Here is a 21,327-nt window from a genome sequence, read left to right on the forward strand (position 1 = left end):
CGGCACCGTCTGTGCCGAGAGCTGTGTTCCTGAAAAAGGACTTTTCAAGTTTAACACCAATCTGCAGGGAAAGCACAGACTGCAGTAATAGACATAATTACATTTTGAGTGTCTGGAACAGACAGACGCACACACACCTTTAGACACCTCCTGAGAGCACTACCACATTACTTTTCTTGCCAAGCAAAAAAAAAAAGGTATGATATCCAGTATATGGTTACAGAATGACTTTATGATTATGTAGTGCTTTTCCCAAAAGACAGTGCAGTCCGACCCATAGTGTATTGTAAGTATCCGGGCTGAATTTCCTTTCATTTATTACCGGGTGCAACTCAGAACATGTGGGTGGAGTTAGAAATAGAGCAGACCATTGAGTTATCCAACACAATCGTCACCGAATCGCTCGTCTTGATGATACCTCTGGCTGGAATTGTAGTGCTGTAGTGCATACTGTAGTGCTGAAGTATAAAATCACACACAGAATTGAATTCTTATGATTAAAAACTCAATTAAATTCATTTTTATTTGTATAGCACAATGAACAATGAACATTTTCTCAAAGCAGCTTTGCACAGATAATGCGGTGATAATGAATGAATAAGAATGTTCTTTATAAGTGTAAGTTTGTCCCTGATGATTGAGCCGCTGGCGACTGTGGCATGGAAAAACTCCCCAAGATGGCATAAGGAAGAAACCTTGAGAGGATCCAGACTCAAGAGGGAACCCATCCTCATCTGGGTTGCACCAAATGTCCATTTATTGCAGATATACGATGTTGCGGGGTACAGTGATGATGATCAGAAGCAAACTGTAGTCCTTAGTCAGTGTAGCAGACTGTTGACATTAACTACAGTCCAAATCCATCCTCAAAGCTCCCGTTCTTACTCCGGAATTTCATGGAGCCACCCAAGGCGTTGATGAGAAGCCGCCCCCAGCTGCACAGAGTGTCCTCCAATCGAAGAGAACACTATTCATTTATAGATATTTTTAATGTTGTAGAACATTTAAATATATCACAGCAGTTTGCTTCTGGTACTATTTAAAACAGGTTTTTTAAATACGCATCGCTGAAAACTGCAGTGTAAAAGTATGTTATATTGTTTTCTATAATCGATTAAGGTTTAATAGGCACACTTATTATACATCACTATATTAGCAGATAATCGTCACCGAATCGCTCGTCTTGATGATACCTCTGGCTGGAATTGTAGTGCTGTAGTGCATACTGTAGTGCTGAAGTATAAAATCACACACAGAATTGAATTCTTATGATTAAAAACTCAATTAAATTCATTTTTATTTGTATAGCACAATGAACAAGTGAAAGAAAATGAACAAGTGAAAGAAAAGAATGTGATTTACTCAAAATAAGCACTGAAAGAGATTCCCTGTAGTAGGGATCTCGGAATGAACGGTAGCTCTACGCGTAATCTGCTGCTAATAAAATGGGCCTAAAATGCTATAATTTCCATTTTGTTGCAGGTGTTTGTTGCAGTGATATGAGTGCATATTATTCTTTTCACATATTCATATCCAGCACTGAACACCAATGGGGAGAGCTGAAAGGAAATAAATGCCATTCTGTGTCTGGTTCTGAAAGACTGCCAAGAACTCTTCTCCATAGAGGACTAAGCGTTTTTTCTATTTTTTTTTTTATTTCTCTTCCTTGTCTTCTGTGCTCTCTCTCTCTCTCTCTCTCTCTCTTTCTGTCTGTCTGTCTCTCGCCCCCTTTTTGCATTAGGCCTGCGAGCATCTCCATAGAAACCAGCACTGGGACCTCAGTTCCTCTCAGTATGGAAAAAGGTGGGAGAGAGAGAAAGACAATGAGACAGATAGAGAAGGGAGGTGGGGACAGAGAGGTCAGAGGTTGAGGTAAATTGTGCATCATCTATTGCCCCCAAATTGGATTGCTGGATTATACAAGGGGAAAAAAACAAATAAACTGATCAAGATCTTATTAGTATAATGACTGGTTAGGCAGCATGATTTTATGAATCAAATCAAATATGCTATTAATAGGATCATCTCAGCCCTGTATTTTTGGTTCTGATCGGAAAATGAGTCACTAACAAATGAGTCAGCTACTGCGTTCAACCTATGATGACTCTCCTCATGTCTGAAGTCTGGGTTGTGGGGGTGATTTAAGCGTTCCATTTAAAAATACCAGTGTAGGACAGAGAAAGTATCAAAGGCACCCTTTGACTTTGTCAGCCACTGACTGATCTCGTAGGAGAACATCAATCACAGGCACATTCTGATGGGGCTGCAGCTCTCCTTCCCTTTAGCTATTTGGACATCAGTGTTGGTTTCATTGGGTAACCAGCAAAAGAACCATTTAACATTAGATGGGTCTTTAAAGCAAAGTAAGATCAAGTTATATATCCTGTCTTTTCACAAAGCAACAAAGTGTCCCGAAAAGAAGTTTCTCCAGAAATTGTGTGAGAAGGTTTTGCAGCTGGATATTAACGAGCGTCTGAATGTTTGTGTCCATGGTGTGTTCTAGTGTGTTCTAAAATGAACCAGTTAATAAAGATGAATGAATGATTTATTCAACAGGAAGGAATCCACTGATATACATAATTGTACTGTTTAGATTTCTGTATTTGTTCTTGAAAATTAAACATTTCTTTTTTTCCCTTCATAGTTCCAACAAGCTCTTCATAATCTGGTAAATCTTCTCTCATAAATTCTGGTTAATGCTTTCTCTTAGTCTTTTATGTAGTCTCATTGCAGACGCTCTGTCCAGGGCCCATGAAGCATCTGTTATAAACTGTTCAGTTTACTGTTTTACCTTATGTCTTTGAAAGATGGAGAAGTTACTTCAAAGGAATGTCATACTAAACCGTGTTTTCATACGAGTTTTTTAGACACATGCTGGCGTTTTTTTGTTTGTTTTTTTTGTCTTTGTAAGCAACCAGCATTTCAAAACCGATGTGAATGACAACAGGAAGCTATTGAAGGTAGCGCAGTGTTTTGTTAAAGTGAAAGAGGTTGGGCAGGTTGGAAACCTGCCAGGAGCAGATTGAAGACGATGCAGTCTATAAACACTTGGATAAGGTCGTTTGAATATGAACGCATTTTCCATGGACCTTGTAATGGGTGTGATGTTTATTGATAAGTGAGAGATTTATAGGAACGGGATGCAAAGCGATTGCTGCTGAAGGGAAGTGGGCGGAGAAACCGGTGCAATAAAGATGAACAAAGTGAGGCAGACACACGGCTGAAGTGAGAGTTGGTGACACCAATTGTTTGGCGAATCCCTTTTTATATACATAGATGTTGATACCAAAGCATTCCAACCTCTCAAAATGAGTAGCTGATTCTAAACAAGCCCAAACACACTTTAAACAGTGCAGGAGATATTTGAAGTGAAAGGACCTGCTCAGTCATCTAGCCATATCCCAATAGAGCTTCTTTCAGTGGGGGGGACATGTCCAGCCTGCTCCACAAGCCTCCAGAATGCCGAATGGTTCATTTTTGTTATACTAAGATACTACAAATCAACAAATCTAGGCATGAACTTTTTGACAGTAGGGTGAATGTATATTGGGTGCACTTAAATCTATTTTTGACATTGTTTAAGTATCACTGTCTGTCTGTTAAACCCAGTCAGTTAAATAGAAAAGTTGTCCTGGGAACAGCTGGTATAATATACCCTTGGGTAGAGGTGCGCTTCCTCTTCCTACTTCTCTTTCTCTGTCTCCCGCTCTCCATCTCTCTCTGTCCTCTAAAATGGCTATTTTTAGAGAGGACTTCAGCAGGTAGTCTTTGCTATCACTAGAATAAGAGGTCCATTATTCATTTACACTGTGTGTGTTTCTATGTCTTTGTCAATGCTAGAGCTGTGCACGTTTTTCCTGCGCCCTCTTTTTCCGTTCCAGTTGCACTTTTCAGGGTGTGTGTGTGTATATGTGTCCATCTTTCTGTTTTCACAAACATAAATTATTCATCATTTTGCCTGTGTGGAGCTATAAAATTCTTTTAAGGCCCATCAGCACGATTGGCTGCATGCTCGTGTCTGTATGTACAGTGTGGCGTAATGGCACCAGGGTTACCTCAAGTGGAAGATTCAATTCAGCCAGTACTGATGATATCCCTTTTTGGCTCGAGGTTTCATGCTGCGGCCATGGTGTGGGCTGTGTGATCTTTACTAATCACGACAATCTTGCCTCTGTCATAAAACGGTGTGCTACTAAATGATAGTGATGATAGAAATGATAATGATTCTTGATTTATGAGCCATCACATCGATTTTTAATGCTGACTCTCTCTCAAGAGAAAATGCACCTTCAGCTGAGTCCTCGTTTTTATTTATGAACGTTGGTAAAGTGAATGTAATTTGTTGGCGCCCATATGAGTCCTGCTGCCACATTAGTCCAATCCACTTGCTTTAGCCTGTGTGAGGACAGGCCTTCACATCAGTGCATTCAAATCAACAGCCTACTCGTTCCGCACTCTGCTTCATTTGACATGCCGGGTCACATTAGACGATGACAGCGGCGCCTTTTTTCGGCCCGGGTTACAGCCCGTGGTTTAAAAGTTCCTTTCAGTTGGTTTAGCACTAAATCATATCTGTTCCTGCTTTACCGCTATTGTCCTTTCAAAGTGTCAATAATGTAAGTGGTTGTTGCAGACATACCTTTGATACAAAAAATTTCCTCAGTTTAGAACAAAAGTAAATGTCAGGGTCTGAAGTCGTGGACAAATCATACATTTACTAGCATCATATATAAAAGTGCATCTGTTTTATCTATTCCTGTACTTTAAATGCCTGGAACCCAGTCTAAAGCAAACAAAAATTATATCAAATAGTAGCTGTAATAATGTAATGTAATCATATTGATTGTGCATTAAAACAGACTTTGTCAGTGTTTCAGCTGGTGCATGTAACAGATATTAAAGTCTGCCTCATGTCTACATCTCTCTAAGGTGACTGCTGCTAGAGTTTGCATATACGATTGTTATTCATATGGATTGATTGTGTTCAGAATGTTTCCATATACCTGCAAGTTCTTGATTCTGAAACTATTATCTGTCTGATACGCATATTGCCGCAGTTTTGCTTTATGTTGTTTAGGGATTTAGCGTGACTAACACATGCTATACACCGATCAGGCATAACATTAAGACATTATAACATTATGACCGGTGACCGTGACACTGATTATCTCTTTATCATGGCACCTGGTAGTTGGTGGGATTTATTGGGCAGCAAGTAAACATCTTGTCGTCAAAGTTGATGTGTTAGAAGCAGGAAAAATGGGCAAGCGTAAGGATTTAAGCGAGTTTGACAAGGGCTTAATTGTGATAGCTGTACGACTGGGTCAGAGCATCTCCAAAACTGCAACTGTTGTGGGGTGTTGCCCGGTCTGCATTGGTCAGTATATTTTAAACGTGGTCCAAGTAAGGAACAGCGGTGATGAGTGGCCAACAGACGAGCTCCTATAGCTCGAATTGCTAAAAGAGTTAATGCTCGAAGGGTTGGGACTGTTACAGAATTAATGTCTATCAAACCACCAGTAGCACGTTACATGTATTCCATATGCAGCAAATGAGAACTTTTGTTTTGAACAGTCAGTTGAGTTTAAAGAAAAACATTTCCTCTTTCTGTAAGACTCCATTCATGGGAGCAGAGCAGGTATTATTATGAGGTATTATCAGTGCTTTGTCAGTGATCCTTCAAGTAATAGAACTTGTAACAGTTGTGTAGATTTATAAGAAAAGTTATTTGACTGTGGAATGTAAAGTGATTGTGGGTTTTTTTTAAGTCATGGAGTGTCCAGACAATGGATAGCAGTCTGTCCGGATGGATGTGGTGTAGCCTTAAAGGCTGTTTTTTAAATAAAAACATGGTGTTGGTTTCCCTATGCATGCAAAGGTATATTTATATTTATTTTAAAACAAGATGTTCTTTAATTGCCTGTAATAGCTTTAACTACTATTTAGGGCCATCTCTACCCCTCCACCTCACTGTCCATCACACATTGAATGCAATGTATTCACTTTTTTAACTTCTTTTTAAAAAACATTATATAGATAAGTACTCTGTACAGTATGTCATTCAATTGAGTACACTTGAATCGATGGACAATAATATAGAAATGAAACTTGCATATATTTTAGAGAAGTCAATGTGCAGCTTGTATAGTAGTACAGATTTACTGTCCTCTGAAAATAACTCAACATACAGCCATTATTGTCTTAATAACTGGCAACAAAAGTGAGTACCCTAAGTGATAACAGCTGTATGTTGTTTAATGTTTTTGTGTGCTCGACAGGGCAATACAAATTTGTGTATCTTGTATTAGAGCAGTTAAAATTTTGTGCTTTTGAATACAATTCTCTCATACTGACCACTGGATGTTCAACATGGCACCTCATGGCAAAGGACTCTCTAATGATTTGAGAATTGGATGTTGCTCTCCACAAAGAGGGCCTGGGCTATAAGAAAATTGGTAACACCCTGAAACTGAGTTACAGTACAGTGGCCAGGGTCATACAGGGGTTTTGCAAGACAGGTTCCACTCAGAACAGGCCTCACAAGGGTCCATCAAAGAAGTCGAGTCCTCGTGCTGTGTGTCAGCATTGATTTAGAGGTTGCACAAGCAGAAGGTTTGTCAGTGCGCAGACCATACGCCACACACTACAACAAGTCAGTTTGCAGGCCGTCATCTTAGAAGGAAGCCTCCTCTGAAGACTTACAAGAAAGCCCCCAAACAGTTTGTTGAAACATCCTGTCCTAGAGCATGAATTACTGGAATCATGTTCTGTGGTCCAATGAGACTAAGATAAACTTCTTTTGCTCATATCATGTCCAGCATGTGTGGTGACACGCTTTTGAGGAGTACCAAGAAAACTGTCTTGCCTACAATCTAGCATGGTGGTGGTAGCATTCTGGTCTGGGGTTGCATGAGTGCTGCTGGTACTGGGGAGCTGCGGTTCATTTAGGGAAACATGAATTCCAACATGAACTGTGACATTCTGAAGAAGAACATGATGCCCTCCCTTCAGAAACAGGGCTGAAAGGCAGTGAACACAGCCAAGATGACAACTGCCTTGCTGAGGAAGCTAAAGGTGAAGGCGATGAAGTGGCCAAGTACATCTCCAGACTTGAAACCTATTGAACACCTGTCGGGATCCTCAAGCAGAAGGAGGAGAAGATCCATGTGTCTAACATCCAGCAGTTCTATGATGTTATTATGGAGGAGTGGAAAAGGATCCCAGCAACAACCTGTGCAGCTCTGTTTAATTCCATGCCCAGGAGGATTAAGGCAGTGCTGGATAGCAATGGTGCTCACACAAAATATCGACATTTTTACACAGTTTTGACATGTTCACTTAGGGTGTACTCACTTTTGTTGCCAGTTATTTAGACAATATTGGCTCTATGTTGAGTTATTTTCAGATCACAGTAAATCTGTACTGCTATACAAGCTGCACATTGACCTCATTAAAATATATCCAAGTTACATTTCTATAGGCTTGTCCCTTGAGAACATATAATGAAATGGTTGCTAAAATGTGAAGATTGTACACACTTTTGTGAGATACTGTATGTACAAAAGTACTGAGACACCTCACTTTTTCACTTTTCAAAATCTAGTGGAACATCTTCCCAGAAGAGTAAAGGTTTTAATAAATGTGGAATGGGAGGTTCAAAAAACACATGCTAATCTTATGGTCAGGTGTCCACAAACCTTTGTCTATGCAGTGTATAAATATATTACCTTTCTTTTATTAAAAAATATAAAAATGCTTTAAATGAGCAAAACACTTGTTTGTTGACCAATGCTTTAGTTGAACAAGGTATAGGTTTAATACATTTCTATTTTTTCAAATTTCACAAATGTAAATATTCAAAAATAATCACAGTATTTTTCACTTGATGCCAGAAATAAGCCTATTTTGAATCTTGTTATGATGCTCTGGCAGGATTAAATAAACGTATGCACAGAGATAAATCTTGCATTTTGGCGTGACTGATGTTTCTCAGGATGGTTCCTCATGAACCACAGAACCCTACTGTGTTACCGCTGTCCCCTTTTCTCATTCCCTCTACTGTATCCTATGCTCCATGAATACAAATGTGGGCCATAGCTATTGCCAGGGGATATTGTGCATGCCCTGCAATGAACTGCGAAAGGTACGAGTGTGTAGGATTTTAGTGCTCTTCAGCCAATCCTTTCACAATGCAATTGAAAGCATTTAAACCCCAGAAATCTGTTACTCAAGTGTTTTTGGGAGTATGATGGAATTGAGTTTTTTTCCCCCCATGACTTTCCTAGTAACAGTTCTACGCTCGCAAGTCAAACTGTCCAATTATGGCAAGTTAATAGTTCTTTACCTTAACATGTCAGACCCATTAGTTTCTGCACAGCAGGATGTTCTATTTTTAGGAAAATTGCCGATTCTGACGTTAGCATTATTCATCTACTCGAACCTGTTGCGTAGTCGTAGGCAGGAGCCATTGGGAAATAAGGGGTGGATGACGGTATGAAATAAAAACAGGGTAAAGCTATCATGGGTTGTTGCTATGCAAAGCTGGAGCAACTGGTGCTAAAATGCACTAAATTAGCACACCTCTTGTGCACACTTCCTGATGCTAAATGCTTGTGGCAGGTTTTGAAATCATCGCTTTTGATCGAACTAAATAAAAAGTAGAAAAGTGTTTGAACTGTAGATTTAAGCTATGAAATCTGTGATAGTAATACGAGAGCAGTTTGCACACTCTCTTGTATTTAAGGTCCGATAACGTGCACTGCATGGCAGGCTTTTATGTAAAAGACGCAATGGGTATAAAAAAAACGAGTTTATACAATCCTGGTAAATGGATTAAGATTCTGATATTTTGTTAAATTTTTTACAAAACCCAAGGTCATTTTGAGTGACTCTTTGAGGTACAGCTTCACATTCGTTCCTCTATATCTGTAGCCAATTTCTTAAAAAGTGCAGTTTTTAATTCTTCATAACTGCTCAATAATAAATACACACAAAAACACTTCGGTTCACCTACTGATGAAACATGGGCTGTTGTATTAATACCTGAACAGGAGGCTTTAGAGGGAACGATGTCAGAGCTCCGGCCAAGTCCTCCACTGAGAAGTGACACCTCGGCCAGCCTGCAGGTTTGGCAGCGTATCAAATGATTCCTGAGTGGATCCGCTATCTCACACACCACCCAACTGTCGGGGTTTTTTTTTTCCCTCAGGGTCTTTTGATGTTTTTCTCCTTCTTGCTCACCCTCAAGGAGCTCATTAGCTATAGATGATGTATATTAGTGATAAGTGAACCGGACAGCAATAATATTGAAACTGTTTCACACACCCTGCAAGCATCTCAATCAGTTCCTCTTAATGGCGGGAAATTCCCTGGCAATTAAACATGACAAATATGTTTTTAAGGAATGTGCCAGTGAAGTCTTGATCTTTTCATTTTGTATGAAATCATGGTCAGTGCCAAACAGGAAATTATTGGTGTAAAGTATTTGAGCTACTTTCTAGCTTTACTGAGTATGAAAGATATAAACAACTTATCTTTGTCTATACTCAACTACATTTATTATTCAATATATCTACTTTTTTCTCCACTATATGATATATTTGACAATAACCATTAACAATTACCTTTTACACCTCTTTTAAATATCTAATTAAGGTTCCCCTGCCCACATCTGCTGCCTGTTAGCGACTTTTAAGCACCGAAAAGAACTAGAATAACTTTTGAAAACTTTGAGAACCAACTATGTTGAAGTTGAATAAAAAATATTGCCCCTCTCTGAGATTGAGAGGTGCATCAAATCATAGTCAGCTCTGAATTTTTGGTTTTACTTAATCTAAAATGATTTACCTTCATTTTATTTGTCCATTTAATACTAATGGTTCTTCTACATTGTGATCTGACATTGTCATTTTATTACAGTATCATATTTTTCTTTATTACAGTATCAATATTTTTGATAATTATAGATCCCTCTTTAAAAAATTGCTTCAGTACCTCGTAGTAAATAGCAAGTGTAATTTTCTTATATATCGACATCTCTGCAGGAAATGCAGGTCAAAAGTCAGGAAGACTTTATTTTATTTAATGGTTGTATTTAGAAACCTGTGTGAAATTGAAAGAGTTGGAAAATATTGCAGCAAGTTCTCGCAAACTTTTGAGCCAAACAGCTACAAATAGACGTTATACTTTTTCTGTGACTCAAAACTTCAGCATTTAGGAGTTTTTTTCTGCATTATCGACCGTCATGCTTGTAAATCTATATTCAGTAAATATTTTAGCAGGTTCTTTTTCTTGACTTCAGTTTTTTTTTTCCTGCTGAGTCAGAGCGCAGTGATGGAATAGATGGATGGAGAAAAAAGTTGTTTTTGGCTCAGAGGAGCAGCGTATCAGGAGCAGCGGGTCAGGATAATGAAAAAGTTTCAAATAGCATGCAGGTATCTTTATTTAAATGAATGCTATAGATATGAGTTTTGCTTCATTAAAAAATCCAGTGACCCCCACATAGAAACTCTAGTTTGAGACGATATGGCATCTACTGCTGCACCTGTTTAACTAATGAATTCTATTGTGTTCTAAATAAGCAATTCTAGGGAACTGTGTATCATTTAATTGTACAGAATTTTTAGCAGTACAGTAATCCCCTGCTTTACCGCAGATCGAATTTCCCGCCTCCGGATTTTCGCGGAATTGCATTTGCTACATCACTAATTTGTTTGGTCGATAGACCAAAAAACTAATAGGGAATTGTTTTTATGTTTAAATAATTAAATGTATTAATAAAATTCAAATGATTAATTATAAAATGATGTAAAATGTTAACACAGTACAGTACTGTATACATAACATTTTACAATGATCATATCTCAACTTTTGTGTTGTAAAAAACTTACTATTTGTGTAATCTTCTATATGTGCATAATAATGATTTAGAAATGTAATTTCCTAGACAATACTAGACACAAAAATCCTAACCTAAGCATGCAACATGCACTTGTCTGCAGTATATGTATTTGCATTGTGGATATTTGATTAATACTATTAGTAGAATATTATAACATTACATATATACATATATATGCTATTTAATTACTGGATTATTTTATTGTTAGGTTGGAGAGAGCAATGTTATTTCCAGTTAGCTCACCTGGACCACACATTATGTGATTTATTGAATGTCCCGACTCGAACATGAAGTGCTTAGTGATTTATGAAGCATTCCGCTGCCTGTTGCATGAAAATCCTGCAGCCTTAATTGTTAACCTTGGCCACAGAATATTTGTAGTGATTTAATCCCAGGAAGATAAGGTTATGTGAGTTAAAATTTGCTTTTGAATTATATGCCACATTTACTTGTAGACAACATTCAAAATGTCCCAGATTTATTTGAATCATTGTGGATAGGAGAACAGAAGGACATGAGAACAAAAGTGTAGCTCCGTAGTCATTCAGGGCATCAGAGGAAAATACTTCTACTTCATAACCCCTTTTTTTTTTTATCACAGAGAGGTCTGTGTATTTGTTATTCATTTTGCCCCCACAAGTTGGACTGATTATGCAAGTGATCCACAAAAGTAGACAGTTAATTAATATGAAAATAATCACTTATACATATCCATAGCATGATAACAGTGCGATATGATTTACTGTTTAATCATCAGCTGTGATTGCCTGCACTTTTTCCAAACCAAAAGCACACTGCAGTACTATTTTCTGCATTTTAACCCAATACACAGTAAGGAGAAACTCTCCTGAACACCTCTGGGATGAACTGGATAATCGACTGCACCCTAAACCTTTTGACCTGGCATCAGGACCCGACCTCACCACAGCCACACTCCAAAATCTGGTGGAAAGTCTTCCCAGAAGACTGGGAATTACAACAGCACAAGAATGGGATCAAAAAGTTCCCAGTGGTGTTATGGTCAGGTGTCCACAAACATTGATGACAGTTTTGATGAAGACTTACCAAACAAAAATCAACTCCTGATTACATTTTTTTATCATACTATTATTATTTCACTTAATTTGCTAGAACAGGTCTATGAATATTCTAATAATCTGTTCAGAATGGCATCGTCTGTAATATTGATAATACAAGATGGCTCCTTTTTAGTATTAGGATGTAACCCCGCATGAATTTTATTCTTGTTTAATGCACTCGTTTGCCCTTGTTATGAATAATTCATTCATAAACTTGCTGCACAGAGCCAAAAAAAAAAAAAAAAAAAGCTCATCTCTGCTCCTTTAATTCCACCAGAGACGCTACTGAACCTTTCAACCTCGGGAGCTATTAAGAAAGGAGCAAGAGTATTTTGTCCCATATTGTATGCTCAAGTGCCACTTCACGTGCATTTCAAGACCCTAATTATTGGCTGAGAAGAAGCGGATTAAAAGAGGGGGTGAAAAGAGGTAAAGATAGAGAGCGAGTGGTTATAAAATATAGGAATTAGATAGGAATAGAGGAGATGAAAATGCATTTCCCAAGTGTTAAGACTCTTTGAGAACTCAATAGATCAGGTTTGATTCATGTGCTGCCACAAAAATTGAGCTTTTTCTATATTTTAGATTATGCACCTTAAATGTTTACTGTATGGACAAAAGTTTGTGGATCATAAGCTTCTCATGTGCTTCTTGAATATCTCATTCTACATTTAATCGACATTATTACCTCCACTCTTCTGGGAAGAAGTTTCAATAGATTTCGCAGTGTGCTTGTTGAGATTATTGCTCATTCAGACACATCTGTGTTAATAATGTCAGGTAATGATATGGGGTAAGGAGGCCTGTGCTGCATTCAAGGTTCCAATTCATCCCAAAGGTGTTTAATAGTGTTGAGATCAGAGCTCTAGTGCAGGCCACTTAAGATGTAAACTCCATCCTATGTAAACCATATCTTCATGGAGATTGCTTTGTGTGCACAGGGACATTAGGCGTGTTTACATGGAGCATTGGAATCGGTTCAAAAGTCCAATCCGAATAAAAATGTGATCGGTTTGAGAGGGGTGGGATAAACCTTTCTATAAACCGAGCAAAAGATTTTTTCCATGTAAACACGTTAAACCGATTTCTTTGCTCCACGTCTATTGACGAAATCTTTAAAACAATCCGATGGAGGGAAGATATGGATGTGGGTGCCGTGGATAAGACCCATTCACTGAAGGACAAAATGCGTTTCTTTAAACCTCAAAGCGATTTCGGAAGCCTCCTCTTCACCTGGCATCCGTATCAGATCTCGTATCGGCCCATTCATCATTCCATTGCAGAAGATATACACAGACTTAGAATATATAAAACAACATACTCTTGAATGACCGGCGACTCATGCAGAAGTTTCAATTGTTCAATGAATTGGAACACTGCCAGCACCCCAGGCCTGAACACAAATGTCCACAAGCACTGTCCAAAATCTAGTAGAACATCTTCCCAGAAGAGTGGAGGGAATTATAAGACCAAACTGGGACTGAATGCATATTGCAATGCTCAAAAAGCACATACAGTACTTAGGTCAAGGTGTCTGTAAACGTTTGGCAAAAGAGTGGATCTCTATGTCCTCTGAATTTCTCATGCCTGGTGTAGGCACCCGCTACATTTTCTCAGCTAATCAGTGTGCCACTGTTTTGCCATTGAAAGCAAAAACAAATGAAGAGTCAGTTTTATCACAAACTACTAACGATAACCAAATAACCCCACTTCCTTTTCTCCACTCAAAATCTTTCCTTCACTTCCATCCCTGTTGTGAGTGGCTCAGCTCAGCTGTGCCAGTCTCCTTCGCCGTATGCTGATGACCTTGTGACGTCTGTGTGATTTCTCTTAGTGAGTTTTAGCTGCCCTTTTAATCTACCACCAAAGCCTGTCACACTATAAAAAATCAAAACAAGATTGTGACAGATGCATTTGCTACGTATGAGTTTAGAAGAGCCTCGTTTTCTCACTTGGAAACGAAAAAAACACTTTGGTTAACAAACTCAATGTTTAATGGTGCATATTTATCATCTTTTTTAGTATTTGTAGTTTGTTTGAACTGCATTTTATGGTTTGAATGTGTGTTTAAGGTTTTAAATAAAATAACAATAACAAGGTGTAAAAATTTAACAAAATGAAAAAAGAAAAAGAAAATCGGATTCTGTAACAGAGCACTGGGTATCAGGGAAGTTTCACAGGTTGGATCACCACCATTTCTATTATTCAACAATGTTCTGATGTAGTGTTTTGGAACTTGCGACTAAATTTGACCGTGTTGCCCAAATCTGATTCTAAAATGTGATTTAACACTAATATAAGCATAGAATAAAATTTTAGTTTGATGTAATTTAACTACAAAGCGTCACACGATTTCAGATAGAGGTGTACAATAGAGATTTGGTGAAGTCAGATCAGTGTCCTTTATAAGGGTGTAAACACATTGTAATTTTTTATATGACAAGCATTAATACAATCTTTTTTTCGATCGTTAAACCGCAAGAACCTGATTTCGATAAGTGCAAAGATGAAAAACAACGATATGATGACCAGCTTTAATCTACTTCCATTTCCATCCCATGGTTTTAATAGCATTCTGGTCTAAGTGTAAAATAAGGTATTTTCTTTGTTCCTATGATGATTAGGATATTTTGGTGGAGCAGCTCAGCGTGACAGTGTGCGATAGAGGAATTTGAGGTGTTTGGCTTGAGATTACACCAGATGAAACCCCACTTGTCCAGCAGAGGCTGTAATTTCTTACAAAAGACTGCACTCTCTTGATCTTTTTCACTGAAAACCCTACTATAAAATAACAATAATAGTGCTTAAACAATGCAGAATTACTTTTTTTATCTCCTGCTAGAAGCAATAAAATGTTCTCAGCCTTTATTTGTTTATAAATGGACAAAATTCTATATTTTGAACTACTTTTTGTTATTTTTGTTACAGGATATTGGAGGAGGAGAGGATTTAGCTATGTCTGACCTTCCAGATCAGCAGCCTGGTGTACGTCACAGCTTTGTACAGGAGCACTTCCAGGCGCAGTACAAGTGAGTGCCTGTAACCATAATTATTACTGAACTACAGCTACACTACCATGTACAGGTCTGAATACCTTGTGCCATTATTCATTTAGGGTTATTTCGTTCAGTTGGTGATTTCTTATGATAATAAGACATTAAATATAGTTTCTTATGCATCAAGTGTTATCATTACTCCTGATTGTAATACTGATACGCTCACTGAGTGCTAGTGGTACAGAAGGTAGTGTTAGTAACATATAGCCCTTAGATTCCAGGGTTTCATTGTGAAATATTATGTATAGTGGATTTATTTGAAATTACTACGGAACACCAGCGAGGAGTGTGAGAGCACTATGCCTTATGCCTTTTGGACAAAGTCTGAGAAACGCCGACCAGAATGTTTTTGAGCATTCCGTAAAGGTTCATAAGCGCAAGATTTAGGATTTGAGTCCACTCTGGACATGCAAAGTGAGCGATTTGTCTTTTTATCCGGTTAAAATTGGAGGTGGTGTTTTAACCCTACATTCCAGCATGCTTCACTCTCGCTTTAAGGCAAGAACATCCAGGAGGAACTCTTCATATTCCCTCCCACACAGTCTTCAGCCTTTCGCTCACACACACACACACACACACACACACACACACACCAGAATCAATGATGGTTTTAATCTTCAGGGAAAAGAACTGCCCCGTAGGCAGGGTTTTTAAGTCTTCTTTATTTCGAGTTCTGAGCCTGGAATTTGTGTTATATTGGTAATGTTTTTTCTCATCGTAATGATTTCCAGGATTTACCTGTTTACACACAAATTAAAGTGCTCATTATATTCATGTGGCCTGTTACAATTATGTTCAGTTGTGTAGGAGATTATTGTGAGAGACCTGACAATAATCTGCCTTGGATATATACAGATCCCTACAGACAGCTCATAAACTCGATGGATCACAATAGAGAGAAACCTGTTCCCTGTGTTTGAGTTAGCATGCTAGCATTATCTGGCTAGCTTGCTTCTACTGGTTTTGTTTTACGTTTTCTCAGACACCATTGTTCAGGCCGATTCGCAATTTTATCATTTATGTACAGCTTTGAAGTCTCAACCTTCCAATCAAAAACCTACTGTCTCAACCACTGATCTATGACTTCCCTGCAAAACAGAGTGAGCCTATGACATGAGGGAGTGCGGCAGCGATTCACAGAATCGGCCACTGTTTTCCAGACACAATAGAGCACAAAGCGAGTCGATGTCAGTGAGCCAACAGTCTGAGGTTAGCAAGTTAACCAAAATACAAATTTTAGTTGCATTATATAAATCTTTAATGGTAATAACTATTCTGTAATATTCGGGGAAATAGTGATTGCGGCTGATATATACTTTTAGGTTTAGGACATGAAAGTTAACCACATGCTACCAAATCTTAATGACTGGGTCAGGGTGATATGTTATGTCTGAGAGCTCTAAGGAAAGATGTGTGACACATGAACCTTCATTATTTAGTTTTGATTAGAATATACACTGCTGTCCAAATAATTTGCCAGTGCTTGATAATGCCAAAAAGCAAGCTTGTGCTCTGCTTCAGTTTGAAAGAAACACACACCGACTTGAGACACATCACAGCATGACAGATGTGGTGAGTGAGTAAGTGGGTGATTTAATGATTTAGAGTTTAATGAAATAATTAGAGTTTAATGAGACATGTAGAAATATTTTTTTCCTGGAGTATCATCGCTCTTGTGATCAATACGAGTCGGTCTTGTGCACTGCTACACTGTTTTAGACATGATTCTGTCGATATTTTGAGTAGGCAGAATATTGTGTAAGTATTACGCATAACCCTCATGCTGCTGCAATACAGACCAGACGTGCTCACTAGGACTAGACCTGGATCTATCTATCTATCTATCTATCTATCTATCTATCTATCTGTCTGTCTGTCTGTCTGTCTGTCTGTCTGTCTGTCTGTCTGTCTGTCTGTCTGTCTGTCTGTCTGTCTGTCTGTCTGTCTGTCTAAACTTTGCGATGAATTGTGTAGCTAATTATCAACTCAAGCAACAACTTCACATAATAAACATTCAGACATCAGGGTTTTTTTTAACACTCTTCCTTATGATTGAACATGGGAAATAAGTGGCTTCATTTTTACCCTGTGATGTTCATCCAACCTAAATCACTAAATAACATTCTACGTCAGCACACCACCTGAGCTTATCCAATCCAGACTGCGGAAAGACTGAGATTGTGTGTGTGTCTGTCTCTCTCTCTCTCTCTCTCTCTCTCTCTCTCTCTCTCTCTCTCTCTCTCTCTCTCTCTTTCACACACACACACACACACAAACGCACACACACACACACACACATTCACACACACTGACACACAGACACATGTACATCAGTTTACACAAACAGTCACAACTCGATTTATATGGGGATTAGTATGTGCTTTATCCTTTGGAAATCTTACTTGATCTGGAAAGGCCCAAATACTTTATGCCCTATAGTAAATACTCACAATCATAGTCAGCTAGGATATTCAGCATTAGGGCTGCAACTAATGCTTATTCTGATAATCGGTTAATCTGACTATTTTTTATTTTCCCTACAAAAAAAAAAAACAGCATTTGAGTTTGCAGGGTGAAACAATTTGTGTAAATCAACATTTGTATTGTTTTTAACGATAAGTACAGATGGCAAGTTGACACCCATGCTCATCTATTTAAAATATACAGTTGTGTTCAAAATTATTCAACCCCCACTGAAATTGATTGTTTTGGTCGGTTTGACATTGATTATGATCATTCAGTCATCCTGCTTACAAGAGGCACGTGTAGGTCAGACAAATATAACATAACATTTATAATGAAATAACCACAAATGTCTTTTCTGAACTCACATCATTATCAGTTTTATTCAACCCCCAAGTGACATTCAATCTTAGTACTTAGTACAACATCCTTTTACAGTTATAACAGCTTTTAAACGTGAAGCATAGCTTGACACAAGTGTCTTGCAGCGATCTACGGTTATCTTCGCCCATTCATCATGGGCAAAAGCCTCCAGTTCAGTCACATTCTTAGGCTTGTGCACTGCAACTGCTTTCTTTAAGTCCCACCAGAGGTTCTCAATCGGATTTAAGTCTGGTGACTGCGATGGCCACTTCAAAATGTTTCAGCCTTTAATCTGCAACCATGCTCTAGTGGACTTGGAGGTATGCTTGGGATCATTGTCCTGTTGAAAGGTCCAACGCCTTCCAAGCCTCAGGTTTGTGACGGACTGCATCACATTGTCATCCAATATCTCCTGGTACTGAAGAGAATTCATGGTACCTTGCACACGCTGAAGCTTCCCAGTACCTGCAGAAGCAAAACAGCCCCAAAGCATGATTGACCCCCCGCCATGCTTCACAGTAGGCAAGGTGTTCTTTTCTTCATAGGCCTTGTTCTTCCTCCTCCAAACATAGCGTTGATCCATGGGCCCAAACAGTTCTAATTTTGTTTCATCAGTCCACAGAACACTATCCCAAAACTTCTGTGGTTTGTCCACATGACTTTTGGCATACTGCAGTCGACTCTTCTTATTCTTTGGGGACAGCAAGGGGGTGCGCCTGGGAGTTCTGGCATGGAGGCCTTCATTACGCAGGGTGCGCCGTATTGTCTGAGCAGAAACTTCAGTACCCACATCTGACAAATCTTTTTTCAGTTCCTCAGCAGTCACACGGGGACTTTTCTCCACTCTACGCTTCAGGTAGCGCACAGCAGTCGAAGTCAGCATCTTCTTTCTGCCACGACCAGGTAGCGTTTCAACAGTGCCCTTTGCCTTGAATTTGCGAATGATGCTTCCTATGGTGTCATTGTTTCTACAATTTGTTTTCAAAAGAATACACAGACATTTTGTCCAGTAAAGAAGATATAAGCATTTAGAATATATAATGAATCAAATTTTGTATTATAATTAAATGATATATGCATAAATGTAATAGAAAAAAAGTACATCACGTTATGGTTACTGTGTTAGCAGACAAATGCTATAAAAAGAGATTGCAGCAAAGTAACAGGCTTAATAAAAAATAAAAAAAAAGGTAAAGTATTCACTGGTGTACAAATTCATGAGCATATACTGAAAACCACAACAGTGACTAAAAATTTCAGATTTAGTGTTTGTTTGCACCGTTTCAATTGAATCCATCACTATGTCGCAAGCACACTTATTTGCGCAACCTGATGCTCGCAAGTCACGACAGTTTAGACAATAACACATCATTAAACTGTACCATTTTCACATTACGAGGAAAAATATTTTTTGCTCACTGTGCTGATGTTTCACCTTCACACGTGACTCCAGTGTGTTTTCATTTCACGTGCTCGTGCATCACTGTGGTACTTCCATGCCACACAAGCTCCTCTTCAGGTGAATTGCAGGTAGCAGTCTTCTTTGTTGCGTTTGATATAAAACGCTCCCTTTGCCTTGAATTTACGCACACTTTTTCCTGCTGCTGCTTGACCCTTTACTCTCCACCATTTTGCGAGTGGCTTGTCGTCATGCTAAACCGTAACTTAGCAGCCCAACTAATCGATAATGGCATTAATTGACAACAAATTTTATTATCGATTACTATCAATTTTATCGATTAGTTATTGAAGCCCTATTTAGAATATACTAACTAGGACTGCTTCTGTGCTCAATAATACTTACAAGATGTAAATCATAAACACCATCTACCCAAAAATGATTTAGTCTGCAAACATGAATGTATCGTCATCTGCTCTGGTTTCTGTAATGTTGACTCTTAAGTAAAAATAATACATGCAAAATTTTAAAAGACGTTTCGCAATCAGTGCTAATGAGTAGCTGTACATGCTCTGATTTCTGTAAGCTTAGCCTTACACCTATAGGATTCATACGTAAAAAACCAAAAACAAAAAGGACATACACTATATTGCCATAAGTAGTTCTTACCCAAACTGTTCCCACAAAGTTGGAGGCACACATTTGTATTGAATGTCTTTGAATTCAATAGAATTAAATTTGACCTTTATCCACACTGGTTCTAGCATGACAATGTCATTGTACACAAACCAAGCTCCTTCAAGATTACATGGGTTGAGTGTAATATCTTTAGTGACCTGCTTTAGAACTCTGACCTCAACCCTATTGAACACTTTGAACATCAATTGTAAATCTGACTGCACTAACACCTTTGTGGCTGAATGAACACGAATCTCAACAAGTACAGTCCGAAATCTGGTGGAACGTCTTCCCAGAAGAGTGACGGTTATAAAAACAGCAAATAGGGATTAAATATAGATTTAGATATTCAGAAAGCACAAGTAAATCTTATGATCAGGTGTGCATATAGTGTATAATTTAGCATATGGGGAATTGATTTAGATTTGTATTTGTTTGTATTTTGATTTAGAAGATCTACATGCTATGAATTTAATCATTATAATTCTAGAGCTAAAGTGTTTATGCATACAAATATCTGTCATTAAATCATTACAGCAGTGTTTTATTTACAGACCTAAATTTGTATTGCCAAAATCTTTATTTTGGAAACTGTACATGCTTTGGTTCCTATAACCCTAGTCATAAATAATACTCTCGATTAGGATGTAGTTCAAGTGGTATTTTATAACACCTGTTACTATGAATCTGAAGTGGTATGTAAACTGTGTGATGATATCTGCTGCTAATGTCAGTGTTGTTTTGCAGTAGATGCCTTTGCTTGTACTAACCATACATGCTGTTTAAGCATGTATATTAAAAACCATCCATTAAACTATTCCCAGTGCACATGAAAGAGCTTGTGAACCAGAAAAAAGGAAGCAATGTTTTTATGTCTCGTAACTCATTAACCGTTATTATCTCAGCGAAGTGAATTCCGTGGGATTTCCCTCACCGCCCTTTTCCGACTTGTGCAGTTAGTACATTTTTTCTCGGCTGCTTTGGAGCTTTTCTCAAATCCAAATTGAAATTCTCAAAACTCCTTGTTCAACCTCAAAGTCATTTAGTCACTTGTGCAAATCAAAAACATTTTTCATCGCTTTGATAAAATTGCAACTGCTTTTGTACATTCATTTAATTGATTGTGTACAAGTGTTTACTGTTTCCTACATTATCAGTTGTTTATGTCATTTTGATCAAAATATATTATACTGGTTTCACCTGAATAGTTTTAACCCCCAGAACATCTCGGCATCAGTTCATTGTATAAGTCATTGAATGCAAAATGGTTGAACCAGTTGTCAGAATCTGTGAAGCTTACATTTCTATTGAACTATTTTTGATAAATGTGTCTTGAATTGATGAATCAATTGTCACTAAGGAAGGCAAATGAACGGCATCAGATCAACC

General features: G+C 38.2%; 1 protein-coding gene across 1 annotated transcript in view; it reads left to right on the forward strand.

Moving 5' to 3' along the window:
• The window catches only part of usp43b (ubiquitin specific peptidase 43b), a 97,082-nt gene that overhangs the window by 26,644 nt on the left and 49,111 nt on the right, over positions 1-21,327 (forward strand). Inside the window, exon 3 of the mRNA XM_046866114.1 lies at positions 14,908-15,008. Within this exon, the coding sequence (XP_046722070.1) occupies positions 14,908-15,008 (101 nt within the window). The remainder of the gene's footprint in view (positions 1-14,907; positions 15,009-21,327) is intronic.

This window comes from Silurus meridionalis, chromosome 14 (assembly GCF_014805685.1).
Source record: "Silurus meridionalis isolate SWU-2019-XX chromosome 14, ASM1480568v1, whole genome shotgun sequence".
Lineage (NCBI taxonomy): Eukaryota > Metazoa > Chordata > Actinopteri > Siluriformes > Siluridae > Silurus > Silurus meridionalis.